This window comes from Daucus carota, chromosome 1, assembly GCF_001625215.2.
Source record: "Daucus carota subsp. sativus chromosome 1, DH1 v3.0, whole genome shotgun sequence".
Lineage (NCBI taxonomy): Eukaryota > Viridiplantae > Streptophyta > Magnoliopsida > Apiales > Apiaceae > Daucus > Daucus carota.
Genome location: NC_030381.2, coordinates 5,390,831 through 5,409,075, shown reverse-complemented (window position 1 = coordinate 5,409,075; position 18,245 = coordinate 5,390,831). Strand labels below are relative to the sequence as shown.

The 18,245-nt window shown below is 36.7% G+C and overlaps 2 protein-coding genes and 1 long non-coding RNA gene across 3 annotated transcripts; 1 reads left to right on the top strand and 2 right to left on the bottom strand.

Annotated features, from left to right (window-relative positions):
* Positions 1-429: 429 nt before the first annotated feature.
* Positions 430-5,872, bottom strand: LOC108216789 (uncharacterized). The gene has a single exon (XM_064079315.1). The coding sequence runs from the start codon at positions 5,870-5,872 to the stop codon at positions 431-433; it is 5,442 nt and encodes a 1,813-aa protein (XP_063935385.1). The 3' UTR covers position 430.
* A 4,499-nt stretch (positions 5,873-10,371) lies between these two features.
* LOC108200423 (uncharacterized) lies at positions 10,372-11,323 on the bottom strand. Its single transcript, XR_001802689.2, has 4 exons — positions 11,253-11,323; positions 11,020-11,099; positions 10,607-10,676; positions 10,372-10,436 (listed from the first exon to the last, which is right to left on the bottom strand). It is a non-coding gene; the product is annotated as an uncharacterized LOC108200423 (long non-coding RNA).
* A 2,857-nt stretch (positions 11,324-14,180) lies between these two features.
* LOC108197351 (preprotein translocase subunit SCY2, chloroplastic) lies at positions 14,181-17,826 on the top strand. The gene is given in 9 exon segments (XM_017364942.2): positions 14,181-14,259; positions 14,373-14,562; positions 14,893-14,997; positions 15,168-15,297; positions 15,927-15,994; positions 15,996-16,042; positions 16,168-16,274; positions 17,201-17,323; positions 17,405-17,826. Coding segments are annotated over 8 exon segments (816 nt in total). The 3' UTR covers positions 17,291-17,323; positions 17,405-17,826.
* Positions 17,827-18,245: the final 419 nt, after the last annotated feature.

Genomic DNA, 18,245 nt, shown 5'->3' with positions numbered 1-18,245 from the left:
TTCTTGCCTCGTCATTAATTGTGACTAGTTTGTGTCTTACCCGAAGGTTTGCGCAAATGTTGTGATGCAATATGCAATATGCAAAGTAGACAAGAGGGTTTTTGTAAGTATAATTAAAATAAATAATGAAATATTCTTTTTCTTATTAAACACGATATCGTGAATTTTTGTATGAAAACTACTTTTAAATGTGTTCAAAAGAGGAAAAGAGCTTCATAAATTCTAAGTATGCATGTGCCTGTGGGATGTGTAAGTTGTCATGTTAGATATCAAGAGTGAAGCGTCATGTCTCTCGTGTTTTATTGATGGAAATTTCAAGAATACAACGTTAAATAAATCATGCTACTGGACTTGTTAAGCAAGCTAAATTGTTTACGACGTCCGTCGTGATGTCCTAGCGACTTATTTGATGAATGAAAATAAAACATCATTACACGTGATAACTTTTGAGATGTAAGGCATTCCAACTCCTGGGAATTTGTTCTCCCCCAAGCGTCGAGAGTCGGTAAGCCCCTTGTCCAACAATAGCATCAATCAGGTATGGGCCTTCCCACGTGTCAGCAAACTTTCCCGCGGTTGGATCTGTCGTGTTCTGGAACGTCTTTCTTAGGACCATGTCACCCACTTTGAATGCACGCACATGGACGTGTTTGTTGTAAGACTTGGCCACTTGCTGTTGGTAGGCAGCCAGACGTATCTTGGTCATTTCTCGGAGTTCGTCTACTGTGTCCAGGTCATGGATTAGTTCCGTCGCGTTTGCTTCTTGAGACAGTAATCCATATCTCGCCGTTGGCATCATTACTTCTGTTGGTATGACGGCTTCCGTTCCATAAACCAAGCTAAAAGGTGTCTGGCCAGTAGAGATTTTCGGTGTTGTCCTGTCAGCCCATAAGACCCATGGTAACTCTTCAGCCCATCTTCCCTTGCAAGACGTCAACCTTTTCTTCAAGTTGTTGATGATGATTTTGTTGCTGGACTCAGCTTGACCGTTTGCTTGTGGGTATCTAGGTGTAGACTTTACTAGGTTTATGTTGTATCTTTTGCAGAATGTTTCAGTTTTTTCACTTATAAATTGAGACCCATTGTCGCACACGATCTCTGACGGGATCCCAAACTTGCAGAGGATGTTCCTTTTGATGAAAGAGATGACTTCTTTGGATGTCACTTGTCTGTAGGCTTCTGCCTCCACCCACTTGGAGAAGTAGTCAGTCATGGCAAGCATGAACACCTTTTGTCCTGGTGCTGGTGGCAATTTACCCACGATGTCCATTCCCCACTTCATGAAGGGCCATGATGGTATGGAGGTGTGTAGATGTTCTGACGGCTGGTGGAGGACAGGTGCATGACGTTGGCAAGCGTCACACTTGCTGACGAAGTCCACCGCGTCTTGTTTTACTGTCGGCCAGTAGTATCCCGTTCTTAGCACCTTGAGTGACAAGTTTCTTCCCCCTGTGTGATTTCCGCATTCTCCTTCATGAAGGTCTTGTAAGACCACTTCCGCTTCTTTACTTGTGAGGCATCTCTGCAGGAGTCCAGATGCTGATTTCTTGAACAGGACCTCATCGATCATGATGAATCTTGAAACTTTCATGCGGAGCGTTCTGGCTTCATTGCGATCGGTGGGTTGATTTCCTAGTTGGAGGTAATCCTTATACACCTGGATCCATTTGTCTTTGTCACAGCATGTTTCCTCTATGTCCAAGATGTGGGTTGCTGTCTGGTCCTCCGTCCTTTCGTTGGCTGGTTTCAGGACGTGAACGATTGGGATGTTGAGAATGTTGTTGTTTTTCATGACGGCTCCTAGTCCTGCCAGGGCGTCAGCCTGCGTGTTGAGTTCTCTGGGCACCTGTTGAATGTTGAATATGTCAAATGAGTGTTGTAATTGTTTTACAGTGTTAAGGTATAATGACATTTTGGCGTCTTTAGCTTCGTAAGAGCCATTTACGTGATTAACGATCAGAAGAGAATCACAGTTGACATTGATATGTTTAACCTTTAGGTCTTTCGCGATGGTTAGTCCCATAATCAGCGCCTCGTATTCAGCCTCGTTGTTTGTTGCCTTGAACTCACAAGATATCGCATATGGCATGATGTCCCCCTGTGGCGATTTGAGGACGAGTCCCAGCCCTGTGCCATTCACGTTGGATGCCCCGTCCGTGTGCAAGATCCAAGGCCCTTGGTCTTGTGTTGTCATCAACTGTTGACACTCTGCCTCCGCTTGTGTTATGAGACTCGGGCTGAAATCAGCCACAAAATCAGCTAGTGCCTGTGATTTTATAGCAGTCCGAGGTTCATAGACGATGTCGTAAGTGCTCAGGCGGATGGACCACTTTGCCATTCGTCCCGTCATGTCCGGTTTGCTCAACACCATCCTCAAGGGGAAGTTAGTCATTACTCGGATTTTGTGTGTCTCAAAGTAGTGTCTTAGTTTTGTCGACGTCATGGCGAGGGCCAAGATTAGCTTCTCCAAAGGCGTGTATCGTGTCTCCGTGTCAATCAGGCTCTTGCTGACATAATATACTGGAAATTGTGTGTTGTCCACCTGCTTCACAAGTACACTGCTGACGGCATGTTCCGTGACAGAAAGATAAAGGTAAAGCTCTTCTCCTGGTACAGGCTTGGCAAGAAGTGGAGGTGTGGTAAGGTATTTTTTCAAGGCCATGAGTGCTTCTTCATGCTCAGGCGTCCATTCAAAACCTTTATTCTTCCTCAACACGTCGTAAAACATTCTGCACCTGTCAGATGATCGTGAGATGAATCTGTTCAGGGCAGCCACTCTCCCTGTCAGTTTTTGGACTTCCTTCACGTTGGATGGGCTTGTCAGGTCAAATATTGCTTTCACCTGCTCAGGGCTAGCTTCAATTCCTCTCCTTGTCACCATATGTCCCAAGAATTTCCCAGAGGAGACAGCAAAATTGCATTTGCTGGGATTTAACTTCATGTTGAATTCTCGGAGTATGTCGAATGCTTCCTCTAGGTCTCTGACATGATCTTCTGCTCGCTTTGATTTGACAACCATGTCGTCGATGTACACCTCCATCGTGCGTCCAATTTGCTGTTTGAACATTTTGTTGACAAGTCTTTGAAAGGTAGCACTTGCATTGCGTAGGCCAAATGGCATGGCTAAGTAGCAGTATATGCCTCTTTCTGTAATGAAGGCTGTTTTTTCGGCATCACTAGGTTCCATCTGAATCTGATTGAATCCGCTCGAAGCGTCCAGAAACGTCAACAATTCATGTCCAGCCGTGGAGTCTACCATCGTGTCGATGTGGGGCAATGGGAAGGGATCTTTTGGACATGCTTTGTTCAAATCAGTGTAGTCCACGCAGACTCTCCACTTGCCGTTTTTCTTTTGCACTATGACCACATTGGCGAGCCACTCTGGATATTTAACTTCCTTGATCATTCCTGCCTTTAGTAGACGCGACACTTCTTCATTGACGATCTTGTTTCTTTCAGCTGCAAACTTTCTTCTCTTCTGCTGTATAGGTTTGAAATCTGGATTCACGTTCAACTTATGTGTGATGACATCTGGGCTGATTCCCGTAATGTCTCCATGATCCCACGCGAAGGCGTCCAGTCGTGTTGTGAGGAATTCGACTAGGTTCGCCTCCAATGTGGGTGTCAAGTCATCTCCCACAAGAACCTTCTTGTCTCCAGCTGCTAGGTCTACTTCTGCCAGCTTTTCTGGTCCTGTTACGGGCATCTTTACGTCTTGCATGCTGTCAGGTTGGGCTGTAGGCTTCATACATGTTTTGTAACATTCTCTTGCCATGTTCTGTTCTCCTCGTATTTCTTGAACACCCCAGGGCGTCGGGAATTTGAGGACTTGATGGAAAGTGGAGGGTACGGCTTTCAGATCATGAATCCATGGTCTACCCATGATTATGTTGTATGTCGAGTCACAGTCTATTACCAAGAACTTTGTCAATATGTTGACACCCTTGACATACGTAGGTAGTGTAATTTCTCCAATAGTCCTCTTGGTTTCGCCACTGAATCCCACCAAAGTAGTTGGCTTCTTGATCATGTCACTGTCCTCTAAGGCCATTTGTCGCAATGTGTCTTTCATCATGATGTTTGCAGCACTGCCGTTATCTACCATGATCCGCTTGATGAAGCAGTTCCCGACGGGTAGCGATATTACTAGGCTGTCATGTTGAGGTTCCATTACATGTTGTCTGTCAGGGTCGCCAAAGACAAGTGCAGGTGTCGTGTCGTCTCTCTCGGCAACCGCTGATACTTGAGGGCCCTTCCCCCTGGCTATACGTTTGGCCTGTGAATATGTAGTTCCACTTATCTCACTTCCCCCGGCTATGAAGTTGATTATCTTCTGATAAGGTGGAGGTGGCAGTTGTCTTGAAGGGGTCTTGTGTGGGGAATCTCGAGCGATACTTGGCGTTTTGCCAGCCATGAATTCTGTTAGGTAGCCTTTCCGAACCAGGTATTGTAGTTCACGTCGTAGTGCGACACAGTCTGAAGCCTTGTGCCCGTAGTCGCCATGAAAGTCACACCACAGTTTTGACTCGGGATTGGCTTTTGGTTTGTTGCTCTTGACAGGCCACTTGACTGCATCTCCCATCTTGGTGAATTCCCTCATCATCTCTGCTGGAGTTATTGTAAATCCGTAGCTGTCATATGTTGGGGGGAGGTTGGGATCCTTCCTCCAATCCACCTGTTCTTGGGTCGAGTTAACACGTGGTTCCTCCTTCATGTCTCTAGCATCTCTTGAATACGGCTTGTAATCCCTGGTTTTGGTTGTCAAGATCTTCCTATTTGGCCGGTAATACTTCTCATCATGATCCCTTTTATCCTCTTCTAACCGTACTTGAGCCATAGCCTTGGCCTGAACGTCATCTAGAGTCTTGCAGGGGTACTTTGTCAATTCATCGTAGAGTGGGGAGTCTCGTTCCAAGCCCCTTCTGAAGGCTTCTATAGCTGTTGGGATGTCACAGTTGGTGATAGTCACTTTCTCTCGGTTGAATCTGGTCAGGTACTCTCGGAGTGGTTCCCTATATCTCTGAGTGATCTTGTACAGGTCACTTGTAGTCTTCTCAAACACCCGGCTGCTTGCAAATTGAAGGTTGAATGCGTCCACAAGGTCAGCAAACGTTCCGATGCTCCCATTGGGCAGGCTCACGTACCATTGCAGAGCTGGTCCAGTAAGGGTTGAGCCGAAGCCTTTGCACATGCATGCTTCTCTGAGTTCTTTCGTAATGGGTACTGTGAACATTCTTTGCTTGTACTGAGCTACGTGTTCTTGTGGGTCTGTCGTGCCGTCGTAGGCTTTCATGGCTGGTACTGCAAAGCGCTTCGGGGTCTCCACCATGGCTATGCTGTCACAAAAGGGTGAGTCTGCGTAGCTCAGGGGCGTGGCCTTTTCCAGGGGCTTAGGCACGCCCGGGATGCGTTGTACCATTTCCTTGAGAGCCTGCAGCTCCTTCCGCATTGTGTCATGGCTTCGTGACTTAGTGGATTTCTTCTCCTTTTTCTTTTTCTTCCTATCTCCCTTGTTACGTTCATCACTTCTCCTTTGTCCTCCAGAGGCGTCATTTCTTTCATCGTTGTTGTTAATGTTCGCATCCTCCTTCTCAGGATTCTCCACTTCTATTTCTTCGTCGCATTCCTCTTCCTCCTCGTCGTCCATGTTCAGACGCCTAGCCACACTGTTCAGTACTCCCTTTGACGTAGGATTGGACTTTGATCTGGCCGTGGTAAGCTCCTTCTGTAGCGTCTCTCTCTCGACTTTCCAGGCTTCTTGTTGGGAACTCATGTCATCTTGCATCTTTCGAATTGTCTCTAGCAGCTGTTGTATTGTGGGATTGTCTCCCTGGCTCGTAGAACCATGCTGTTGTTGATCATCCGTCGTCATGCGTCTCCTCGTAGTACCTTTAGCAAGTTTCCCACAGACGGCGCCAATTGTTCGTGCTGGAATTTGCGGGGTTAAATGCTAAAGAAATTATGCGAAAACAATAAAGTAAAGACACAAAAGTTGGTGACGCGGAAAACCCCGTGAGAGGAAAAAACCGCGGGAGGGATATAACCCTGCCAAGAATGCTTCACTATGATTCAAGGTGTGTTACAATGTGTATGGGCTGATGTTACTTGCCCTTTTCTTATGAACCTAAAGCCTATTTATACAAGCCAGATCACAACTACTTGCCCTATTATTACTCCACGTGCGCTGTGCCTTATCTGTCCTACTTATCCGCATGTGACTTCTTCAGTACTTATCTACTCTTTTGACTCGTTCTTCGGGGGTTCAAAGCAGCTGTCATGTCGTCATATGCACACGTCCCGTCTTGTCGTCCTAACGTGACGTCAAGCAACTGTACGTCAGCCTGAATTGCACCAACAACTTCAACACCTCATTAACTAACAATCCAAGCATCACATTTGATCAAGAACATTGCACAAAACGAAACAAATTGCACTAAATAAATAAAATTGAACAGCAAAATCTACAGAATTTGATCAAACTAGCAGAATCTTAGACTAATAAACAGAGCTGATCACAAAAATTCAAGAAAACCCAAGAAAATTTTCAAAAATCAAGAATGAATATATAGTGAGAATTATGATAATTTAGAAAGATTTAAGAGCAGCCCAGATGATTAAAATGTATAAAAAGTGAAGGGAGATGAGGAAAATGGGGAGAGAGAGTTGTTAGGATGATGAAAAAGTTGTAAGTATAATGTATGTATAGGTTGGAAGAAGATGAAGTCGTGGAGGTGACGGGGGCTATGTTGTCATGAGTGATGAGCTGGGTTTTTTGGTTGCGTTCACAAAGGCGTCACGCTCACTTCTTTTCGTTCGGATCATCAATCGATTGTTAAGCCGTTTGTTTTTTACATTTCGGTTTCACATGGGAGAGAGATGAAGGGTCACGCTAAATGACTCATGTCAGGTGACTTGTGAAATATGACCCGAACCGAATTTATATTCTCGGTCTCCGATGAAATGCGGTTTTTATAGAATTTTTATTTTTAAATAAAAAATTATTGATGAAAAACATTCTGAATATTTTGGATTTCAATGCGATTCGATAGAAATCGGGTCAAAAATTAGTTAATATAAAAATCAGTCAAATTAGTATTTAATTTTTGATTAATCGGTCAAAAATCAAATTATTCTGTTAGAATCGAATTAAAGAGGTTAAACTTCATGAGGGAAAAGTAACGAAGAAGGAAGAAGAGGATAAAGTTCTGTTTGAAATCTTTGTTCAAAATTGTTACAGTCTTTCTAATGCGTGTCAAGGGCACACAATAATCACTAAATTCTATAAAAATGACCAATTTTGATTGGTGAAATTGATGTGAATGCAGAGGGACCATTGTCATTTATTATTCATCCACCAATCAAAAGGAGCTATTTTTATTGTAGTTAGGGACTATTGTGTGCCTTTGGGCACACCATAGAAAATCCCAAATTATTATAGTGTTGGGAAATTGTTATTGCATAGAATAAATAACTATTTGATAATATTAATATCACATATTTTGAGAGAGATATGTCTGCTAGGGGATGCTGCTGTAAGAAGTCCGTTTTTACTTTTTTTAGTCCGTTCATGTTTAGAAGCATTTTATAAAAAATTGAGCTAGTTTTGCTATCGTAATTTTAGTTATTTTCTAAAAAGTTTAATCACTTAGAGCAAGTCTAACAATATCCTTCGAGACACCTTATACATATAATGAAATTAGTGCTCTAATAATTTTAAACATGATTTATATAAATTAATTGTAACAATATGTATCATTATTAAAATAGTTTTATATTTGAATTACAATTGGAGGGAAGAGAATAGATGTCTAAAAAGTGAGAATTTTTTATAGGTAAGAAGTGAAATAGGGCATGTCTAGTGATGCCTCAAAAATAAGAGCACTTCGTTTGGTAGCTGTCCTAGTGTTTTAAAGTAGTATTAAGACTAGGACATTGTTGGAGTATTCATTTATATAAAATGCTTTAAATTCTAGTTCAGGAACACTCTTGGACTTGCTCTTATAAGTTTTAATTTATTTTTTAATTGTTGTTCAATTCTTTATTTTAAGGAATAAGCTTTTTTTTTAAGTTCACCCAAACGGGCCCATAATATAAAATAATACTCCCTTTGATCCCCTCATTTCTTTGCGTTACTTTTTGGCACGTTTTCAATACTCAATTGAAGTATAGTTTCATAATATAATTTTTAAATTTTTTCCTCTGAATAAAAGTTTGATGTTTAAACTTTTATTCAAAAAACGAAAATTTAAAAAAAAAATGTTCTGAAACTATACTTAATAGGAGCCTCAAAATACGTGCAAACAGTAAACGTAAACAATCACGGAGGACGGAGGATGTAGTATTTTATACGAGTTTTGATAGTAAACTATTTGTAAAAAGTTGAGAAAAACATCCTTTTTTCGAAATACAGGATTACATGTTTTCTCTAAAAAACAGTGTTTGAATCAAATATTACACATAAAAATAATTCTATATTTATCAAATAATTTTTATTTATTTTTTCAAAAATAAGTTGATGGTGATACAACACTAATACGGACTCAAATCATGAGAGTGCGGGATAAAGATCGAGAAACATCACATGAAAATTGCGCACATCATCTACCGACAGGAAGTCAAACTAGTGAGCTGTTCATCTCTCATCCATCCGTCCCATAATTTTTATTTATTTATTTATTATTATTTTTTACCTGACATGTTAATGTTACTTCCATTCTATATCATCACTCTATTTTTGGAGTCAAATTTATCTATTTTAATTAAAATTATAAATATCTCCTTTAATTTTAGAAACTATAAATAGCTTAAAGGAGATTACATATATATTTTATTAATATAATTTTTATTATAACTTTAACTGTTTATTATAAATATATATATATTTCAACAAAAGTTAATGAATTTAGTTGATAGTGAAGTCTAAAAAATTTACTAATTTATAGTGAAAGATTTATCTAAATTATAATGAATAAGTTAAAATATCAATCACAAAATTTATTAAATCATATTTTAGTTTCACAAATAAATTTTTGCAATTAAATTTTAATCATTAAATAGAATTATGTGATATGTACCTTCTAAGAGCAAGTCCAGTGCTAGATGCTACAGTATATATCTATTGCTATTGTTATAATATAGCATCATAAAGTATTTTTTGTGCTAAAATAAAACTTGCACTCCAATGCTAAGTTCTATAACTAGTTTCAAACTTGCATCAAAAAGTGTTTTTTTGTGCTAAAATAAAACTTATACTCCAATTTTTAATCTATTATCTACTTATATATATTAAACTAGGTGGGAAGCCCGCGCTTCGCGCGGTCAGTTAAAACATTACACTGTAAAATGTCTCGAAACATTGAAAACACATTATCAAGATAAATAAGCTGTTAGTTTATAATCTTAAATAACAATATTAGTTGCTATATTATCAATTTTATCACAAGTTCACAAACTACTTGTAAGTTCCTAAAAAGAAAAGATGCGTCAAGATACGGAGCAATACAAGCATAATACCTTAAACACTACATGAGATTTGCTTGTATCTTTAATCCCAATCGCACCCCGGAATTGTTTGCTAGGTTCGCCAAAAATCACACAAAATAGTTTAAACACTACTACCATATTTAATAGCACTTCATAGAAGAAAACGTAAGCTAAAAATAAAATTACAGGGCAATAGTTTTGTTCTCCAATACAGCTATATGTAACATTTACAAAACATTTAACCCATTTTCAAGGGTGTTGCAAAACTTATCAAATTAAGAGGGCAGCACAACTATATGATGATATGATCAAAAAGGGTTGTGCTCCTATCGAGTCATTTACAATTCATTCATTAAATATTACAGTGTAGCTAGTGTAGTTAATGAGATCGATAAAGTTATTGGATGTTGCAGAAGATGCAAGACCAAAGTCATGGTTTGCCAGCTACAAATTCTTATACTCCAGTCGTACATGCGCAGGAAGAGTAAAAGAGTCACCTATACCAATGCCACAAGGACGTGAGACCGGAGTCATTCCAAGACCGCCTTCAATTGGTGCAAGAGTGCGATGGTGTTATCGTTTGGCCTTATCAGTTTCATTCATGGATTGCAAATGTATGAAAAAATAATGCAGATGGTCTAATTAAAAAAAATAGCTACTTAAATTCATACCTTGTCGAATATGTGATATTCAGCTTTGAATTTAGTGCAAGCAAACTCTACGATTTCTTCATTAGTTCTCGGCTCCTGTGATCCAAACTGGTTGCCAGGAAATGCAAGAATCTTTAAGCATGGATTACCGGAACATGTTTAGACTTGAGTTTAATTGTGATGGCCTAAAACTTCTCCATGTCAATTACAAACCAGATAGAAACAGAAGCAAGTAAATAACCTTGATCCTTGTATTTTTCATACACCTTTGCCAGCTCTGCGTAGGTTGAATTGGTTAAGCCACTGCAACAAATAACAAAAGGATCATCACATTAACTCTTTTTGTTATATACAGAACAATGTGTTGATGTCGCGCTTTACAAAAAGTTGCCATTTGATAAATCGATCAGAATTGAAATCATGCCCCAAGAACAACTCCTAAGCAAATCAAATGAGCCACAAAGACTACTGACCAGAAGACGGAAAGCGCCGCATCACCCTCCTGAGACCCTGCTTTATATAGATAGATAGATATAGATTGGCCTGTAATGTAGTGGCAACAGAAGCAGAATCATCAGATGAAGAAACTGAAGATGGGTTTCAAGAATTATTCACAATGGTGTGAAATCTAACAATTAAACAGATGCTTTCGGCCTTTATAAATCCCCAATGAATGGAAGCAGAAATCAAAAGACCGAGCCTTCAATTTTTAAAATTATTAAATTGATTGTAAAAGCAGAGCAGAGATGAAGAGGAATCACGCGTAACTCCTTAAGCCTCGGAATCAATCACATTTTATAATCACATTTGCTAAAAAATACAATCACAAGCCTCGGAATCAAGAACATGAGAAGTTGCAAAAACTCTAAACATTATAAAAACTAACCTTAAGCAACCACGCCACACAGTAGCACCCAGTAGTTCCAAGGACACAAAAAAGACCCACAATCCAGAGACACCAAGAAACTTTAAAATCAAAAACACCCATTAAAGAATCAACAAATTAATAAACCACCAACTCAAAAAATTGATCAAAACCACAAATTAAGCCCTATAAATCAATATATACAACATATAGACACATATAAGCAATGAAAAAGGAGAGAGCTTGAGAATCACCTCTGCAATATGGTACGATGAATCAAAAACTGCAAACTCGTACCCTAAGCAACCAATCCTCCGCGCTACCATTGATATCAGAAAGATAAGAGCACTCCATAACTGGTCCAGAAATAAACAACATGTGTGAAATGATTGTCCAGGGAGCCCATTTATAAGAAAATCACCGAGGAGAGGCTTCAGTTACGAACCAGGTAACTGAAGTGCCTGTCCAAATCCCAGACAGAACAAAACTGAAGGCAAGCGGAGGGGCAGAAAGGGTTGATCATAAATATTCACAGCGGCATCTATTAATTAAATTGAACTAGACCTGAATATAAAAGAAACAGGGAAGGACGTAGAGAGCAGAGATTTTGGTTTAAGAGTGTAAGAAGCGCCACGTAGACCGCCCGAGATTTTCCTTTATATAGATATATAGATGACAACCAAGGGCAAAAAGAGCAAATAAAATGATGGTGAAATATCCATTATACCCTTATATTAGTTGTAATTACAAAATTACCAATTGTGATTCATTTATTGTACTTGAAAATTAAGTGTTAGTCATTAATACATTTGCGTAATAAGTACTAATTTAATTACAGGTTTCACTTTGTTTATGACCACTTATTACAAACAAATTGAAATATTAAATGCTGAAGTAATTAGTAAATTTATATAAAATTAATTCATGTGAATTGAACTTGTGACATTTAAATAAACTCTCATGTAAACTCTACATTCATAACTATTAAATTAAAATCTTTTGATTCCCATTATATTAAAAAAAATATAATTATTTTTACATGTGCGAATACCTCAAATTATTTCCGATTTAACTTAGTGTGAAAGTATTAAACTACTGATTTCCTACAACGGTCTTACGATTATATTACACATTTGCACAATTCTGCAAATACGCTATGATATGATTTTAAATAAATGAGCAAAGAATAGTACGTAATCAAAGAAGTAAAAATACTTCAAAAACAAAGAAACTAACCGGCAAAAAAGGTAGTACAACCATATTTATTAATTTGAAATTTTACATTAATTATTGACACTAAATTATATATCAAATAGTAGATTTCTTACATTTTGTGTTTAAAGAGTGGGAGTACGAAAAGATTTTCTAGGCATATATTTTGTGATTCAAAGATTATGATCGATGATTGTGTTAAATGAAACTTCAACACTCAAGTGACAAGTCAATTAACTGCTAACTAATGTTTTAAAAATTGAATTTCGATTTATATGTGATTATATTATATGATGAATCATAGTTTATGTTATAATTTATATATATAATTTTATAAGTATTAGATAATTATGTTATTATGGGGGATCTTTTCTATTTTTAGCCTGTTTTTTATTTTTCAAATTTTTTAATTGTATAATCCAAGTTGTCCTGATTTTTATTTTCTTGGGTAAATGAGAGATACCTTGTAAAATTTTACAACAAGAAAAGATAATTTACAATGAGAGGACTCCTCTCAACTTAAAATGTCTAAAAACACATCTCAAAAGGGAACATCAATAAAAACTAAAATAAGAAAATAAGGAAATCTCCAACGGAGAAAAGACGCTTTTGACTTAAGTTATAGTTTAGCTTTAATAATATACTCGCCAATAACTCGTGTGTATTATAACAGTTAATAATTTTCTTAAATGTGTTTGAATTAATAATTTATTGTGATATGCTGTTGATGGGATTCAAAACTTGAACGTTTTGTAGCATGAATGGAGAAATATAGAAAATTCAAGTCAAATAAAATTGTTCAAACGAGTAAAATTCTTAAAATTAATGTAAAAATAGCATGCATTTTATGGTTAGAAAATTAGAGCAAGTCCAATAGGTTACTTATATGAGCTCCTAAACTCACATTTAGGTAATGAATCAAAAAAAACCACTCCAACACTCTCCTAGTGAGCTCCTAAATCACTAGCACATGCTCCAATATGCTAGCCATTACCTATTTTTAAGTAACCCCTAGCCATTACCTATATATTATTTATGAATAAAAAAAATCATCTCTCTCATTCTTTCTTTGTCTTTTCCCTCCCTTTCTCCTTCTCTCTTCCAAATTTATTATTAAAATAATCTTAAGAGAACAAATATAAGGATCGCTATTGGAGTTGACACTAAAAGTAGATTACCTAAATCACTAAGACTCACTAGAATTCATTATTTTATATTATTTATAAGTAATGAGATAGGTAACCTATTGGACTTGCTCTTAGAACGATAGTCATGACGATAAATTAACTAAATATTCATAAAATATATATATCAACAATCATTTTAGATTTTATAATATTAAACTGGTCGCATCAAATTCTTAAGAAAAATTAATCTATTTATAAATCGAAATACTAGAAATTGTACCCGTGCCTTGCATGGGTTTTAGGGCTAGTTATTGATGATATGACAACATGGATGAATCCATCATTAGTTTCAAATATAGAATCGAGGATGCATCTATGCATGGATGCATCCAAATATATCATCCTTTTAAAGTTGAGTTTTTTTATTTTTGATACTATAATATAATAATAAAATCAATTATAACATTGCATTGAAGTTGCTCAAATAAAATCAAAGGTTTTTATTCTGCCGTGCCTTTTTGACTTCTGGTCCCAAGGAGTATCCTTCGTGGAAGGTTTGAAGGTTTTATGTGTAAATATAATTTTCACCCACCATAAATGAATGGAAGGACACACGATATCACCCACTATTTAAGTCAGTACTCTATCGTAGTTAGAATTAATTAAAACTTTTGCCCAACCGATATCTTAATCCGGGCAATGCTAGAGAGGTACTGCTAATTTAACAAAAATACATAAAGTAGATATTTGAATAGTATATATATTATTTTCAAAATATCATTTAATTATTTATTCACGAGAACATACGATTATAATTTACTATCTATTCCACTTGACATGCAGATGTCGGGTGAAGAAAAAAAACTTGAGAACATGCATGGACCACAAGATGTCAAGAACATTAGGAAGCTTCGCTTATTGCGTTCCACAAAATTTTGCAATATGATAATTTCCAGCTGTTTACTAATCATCACCACAGACAAATATTTTTGCACTCGACTTGGTGGCGATCGCTCTGATTCTGATTGCATGCAGCTGATGATGTGCCTTACTATTTGTTATATTTGTACCCTTTTGTTGCAGGAAGTACTCTGAGCTGGTGGCCTTATGCGCTTGCAGTATTGGTCATTTTCACTGTGGTGACTATGTATGCTGTGGTTGTAACTGAGGGTTGTAGAAAAATCAAATTACAATATTATGGATTTAAGCTAGCTTCTAGCTCAAGGTGACTTTGGCTAAGCTTCTGATTGCTATGTGACTTGGAATTCTCACTTTATAATTACTGTATGAGGAAAAATTAAAGTTGTTTTATACAAATTCGTTTTTTGTGCGCTGCAATTAATGACAGTAGTATCAAAAGTTTATTGGTGTAACTATGTATATTAACCACAATGAAGTACATTGTTTATATCTACCAAATTAAGAGAGCACTCTCGGATAAAGAGGTGTGAACTGAAAAGAATTGTATCTACAGCCTTTAATTTTACTAATTGCAGTATTGTATGTATAGCATAACAAAAATACTTAATATGTTGTTTGTTAATTTTTTTTACAGACAAGGCGAGGTGGAACCATATATCCCATTCAATATTAATCCATCCGGAATGCAGCCTATACTCACTACCACCTATCTCTTGGCAGTTCCGAGCATTCTTGCAGGGTTGTTCATCTATTCAGTTGTCTATTTATCAATGCTTTCTTTTTCGATTCTATATAAGTACCTATTTAATGTTAATGAGGTTATATGTGGAATTTCTGATAGTGGCATACGCTTAATTAATCTACAAAAGAATTGTCAATTGCTATTTCCTAATGAATTATTTCTTGCAGTCTTCTTGGCTCGCCTGTTTGGGAATATATAAAACAGATGCTTAATCCTGAAACATCTACTGGAGCAGGGCCATGGGTTTACTATACAATTTATTCGTTCTTTGTCTTCGTATTCAACATATTTGACATTGTAAGTGTGTTTGACCTAGTGATATATATCCTTTGAAGATTATTGCTGCCTTGTTTGCATATAGCATTACTACCAATTTTCAATATCTTTTGACAGATAGCTTGATAGTTAACTATAACAGGTGACCGTGATTGGATAGCCCAAGTGATGGGTTTATCCTATGTTGTCGACTCTCGCTCACCCTGAGGAATAAAGAAACAACTATAACATGTAAAATAAATTTCTAAAAAGATGTTAAGCTTGTTCTTAAATTTTAAAGTACTTTCCTGAATTGATACCTCATCTTTACAAGAAACTTGTGTATTGTACTACTAATCTTGAGAAACTTAGTGTGGTAGAGATAATTTAATTTATGTAATTTTGTAATTGTTATGTTTTAAAATAAATAGGTCTGGGATATATGGTGTAGTTGTAATGTTTCACTTTGTATATCATTTATAATTTATTTGAATCAATTTTATAGCCAATGAAAGCACTATCACTATACTATTAATATAATTAGATTCTGTATTATCATATATTATTATAATTTATTGTAAAAAAGATTTGTTATTGTTATTAATTGTTTTCTTCTCCGCCTTTGATTAATTAACGTAAGAAAGTTGTACTAACAAGTGAACTTCATACAGGCCAACATGCCAAAGGAGATTTCTGATTACTTGAATAAGATGGGTGCCAGAATACCGAAGATAAAGCCTCACCATTGAATATTTAACGAAGGTCCAAGCTTCTACTCGTTTTTGGGGTACGTCTTCCTAATGTATTGTAAATCTAATTTTATATTATTTATAATTTATCAAAAGCGCTGATGCCATTCACCGCTTATTTTACTCACATCGTTCTCTCTTTTTTTTAATGAAAATGTTGCAGGAGGTCTGTTGCTTGCCACTCTGGCAACTACTTCTAGCATTCTTGATCATTATTTACGGAGCATTAATTTGGGATTCTCAATAAGTTTTACATCAGTATTAATCATTGTAAGTATATTACTTCAGTCCTTACTCTTGGCTTGGTCAGAGCTGAGTCTTATAACAACTTAATAAAATCTTGCTGCTATGTAAGTTGTTATATAATTTTACTCACCTTATGAGTAATTTGGAGAACCGACAAGAAGCAGTTCCCTAGTTAACTGTATTTTCTGAATCCATCATTTCCGGCTACTTTTTATTTTTTATCCTGGACAACCATTATTTTCAGTTAAATTATTTTGAATCTTATCGAAAGCATGTAAAAGAAGACAACATGAAGCTAATTTAGTGTTATATCTGATAGTTTGGTGGTGTTGCAAACTCTGTAACCAAAAATACCCAGTATATCTCACTCTACACTGCTGGTTGAGCAGAGTCGGTGTAGAGTACGATATAAAGCAGACCTTACCTTACCCCTCAGAATAGAGAGGAGAGGTTGTTTCGGCAAAGACTCTTAAGCAATCTGGAATTAATAGTGCCATCCTTCTCTGGGATTCTTGTTAACACTATTAGTTATATGTTACGGCGGATTTGGAATTTTAATTTAGTGCTCCTTTGTTCTCAATTGTCTTCCTTCCTGGTGACTGAATGTGTCATGGAAGTTTACATGTCCATTGAGCTCATGATATTGAGAGTATTGTCTAGTTATTCTTTATTACAGAGTACTTTTGTATTTTGTTGTCTTGCCAGCTTTATTACTCTGCATCATATGTTGCTCTGATTCCCCAACTAAAGCACTACCTCACTATTTGATGCATATATCATACAATCCACTCATGTTACTCACCTTATGATATCTTGTTAGTCTGCTGATCCTATAGAGCAGGTGTTAAGTGCTTGCTTGCTAACTTATGGTATTCTATAGGGATTCTAACGTTGTCTCCTTACAACTTTTGCATCTTAAGTATTTGCTACATTGATTGTTTTAATTCCAGGTTGGTTCCATCATTGAGTTGAGAAGATCTTATCAAGCATATAATGTTATGCCTAGTTTAAGCAAAGCTTTAAAAAGATATGGTGTATAACATCTGGAGACAGTCTATCAATTTTGTATCAAGGTGACTCAGAAATGGACGTGGTCTTTATTATTTATATTCTGCATTATCTGCCTTCATGTTTGACAGATTTTACAATTTCAGAAACCCTCTATAAACGGACTGATACGGATCATCATCACAGAGATATAACCGAAGGTGAAGAGTCCAAGTCCTGCATGTTAAGAAACTATGGGGTGTACTTTCGCCAATAGATCCCGTTGAGTAAGGTTACACCTAGTTCCCTACCCGACACCAGGAGGCTACGAAAGGATGAGACCCATTCTTGATTGTCTGTTATGCCATAATGATCTAGTCTTGCTTCAGTTAGTAACAAAGATGAGCTCTGCATATTCTGTATAGGTAGAAATAGTATTTGTTACCCTAAATGTATTACTGTCTGTTGAATGTTAATTGCATTTAGTATCTATGTATCTACCCTTCTTTCAGTTTTATGAGGTAGTCAAGTCGAGAAACTAATGTTTACACAGACTACCTTTGTTTAGTAAAGCATCTTGGTTTCTATATTTTTTTGTCAGGAGTAAAGCATCTTAGCTTATAAAGTATAAACGAGTGATTCTTGCAATTCTGAATCAAACCCAGCACATGAGATGAGATTGATAGAGAACTACAATCAAATGAGTGATTTTTTTGAAGGAAGTTCACGTACTCTTTTTAATCAGTTGAAAACACAGCCTTTTTACCATGCTTACAAGATAACATTTTTAAAAAATCTCGATTAATCTTGAAAAATGTATTCGCAATTTGCAACTAAACTCCGATTTGACTAAAATATTCGATTTATTCACACAAAATATCTTATAAACTTTAAAAAATCCCAAATCAATATGTCAACCTATAAAATCCGATTTCAAATTTTTCAAACCCAAGTTTAAGATAATTCATCTTTCAATCCAAATATACAGAGAAAACAAATTTTCATAAC

Coding starts and splice junctions, on each gene's coding strand:
- LOC108216789 (XM_064079315.1), bottom strand. CDS start 5,872: ATGACGACGGATGATCAACAACAGCATGGTTCTACGAGCCAGGGAGAC.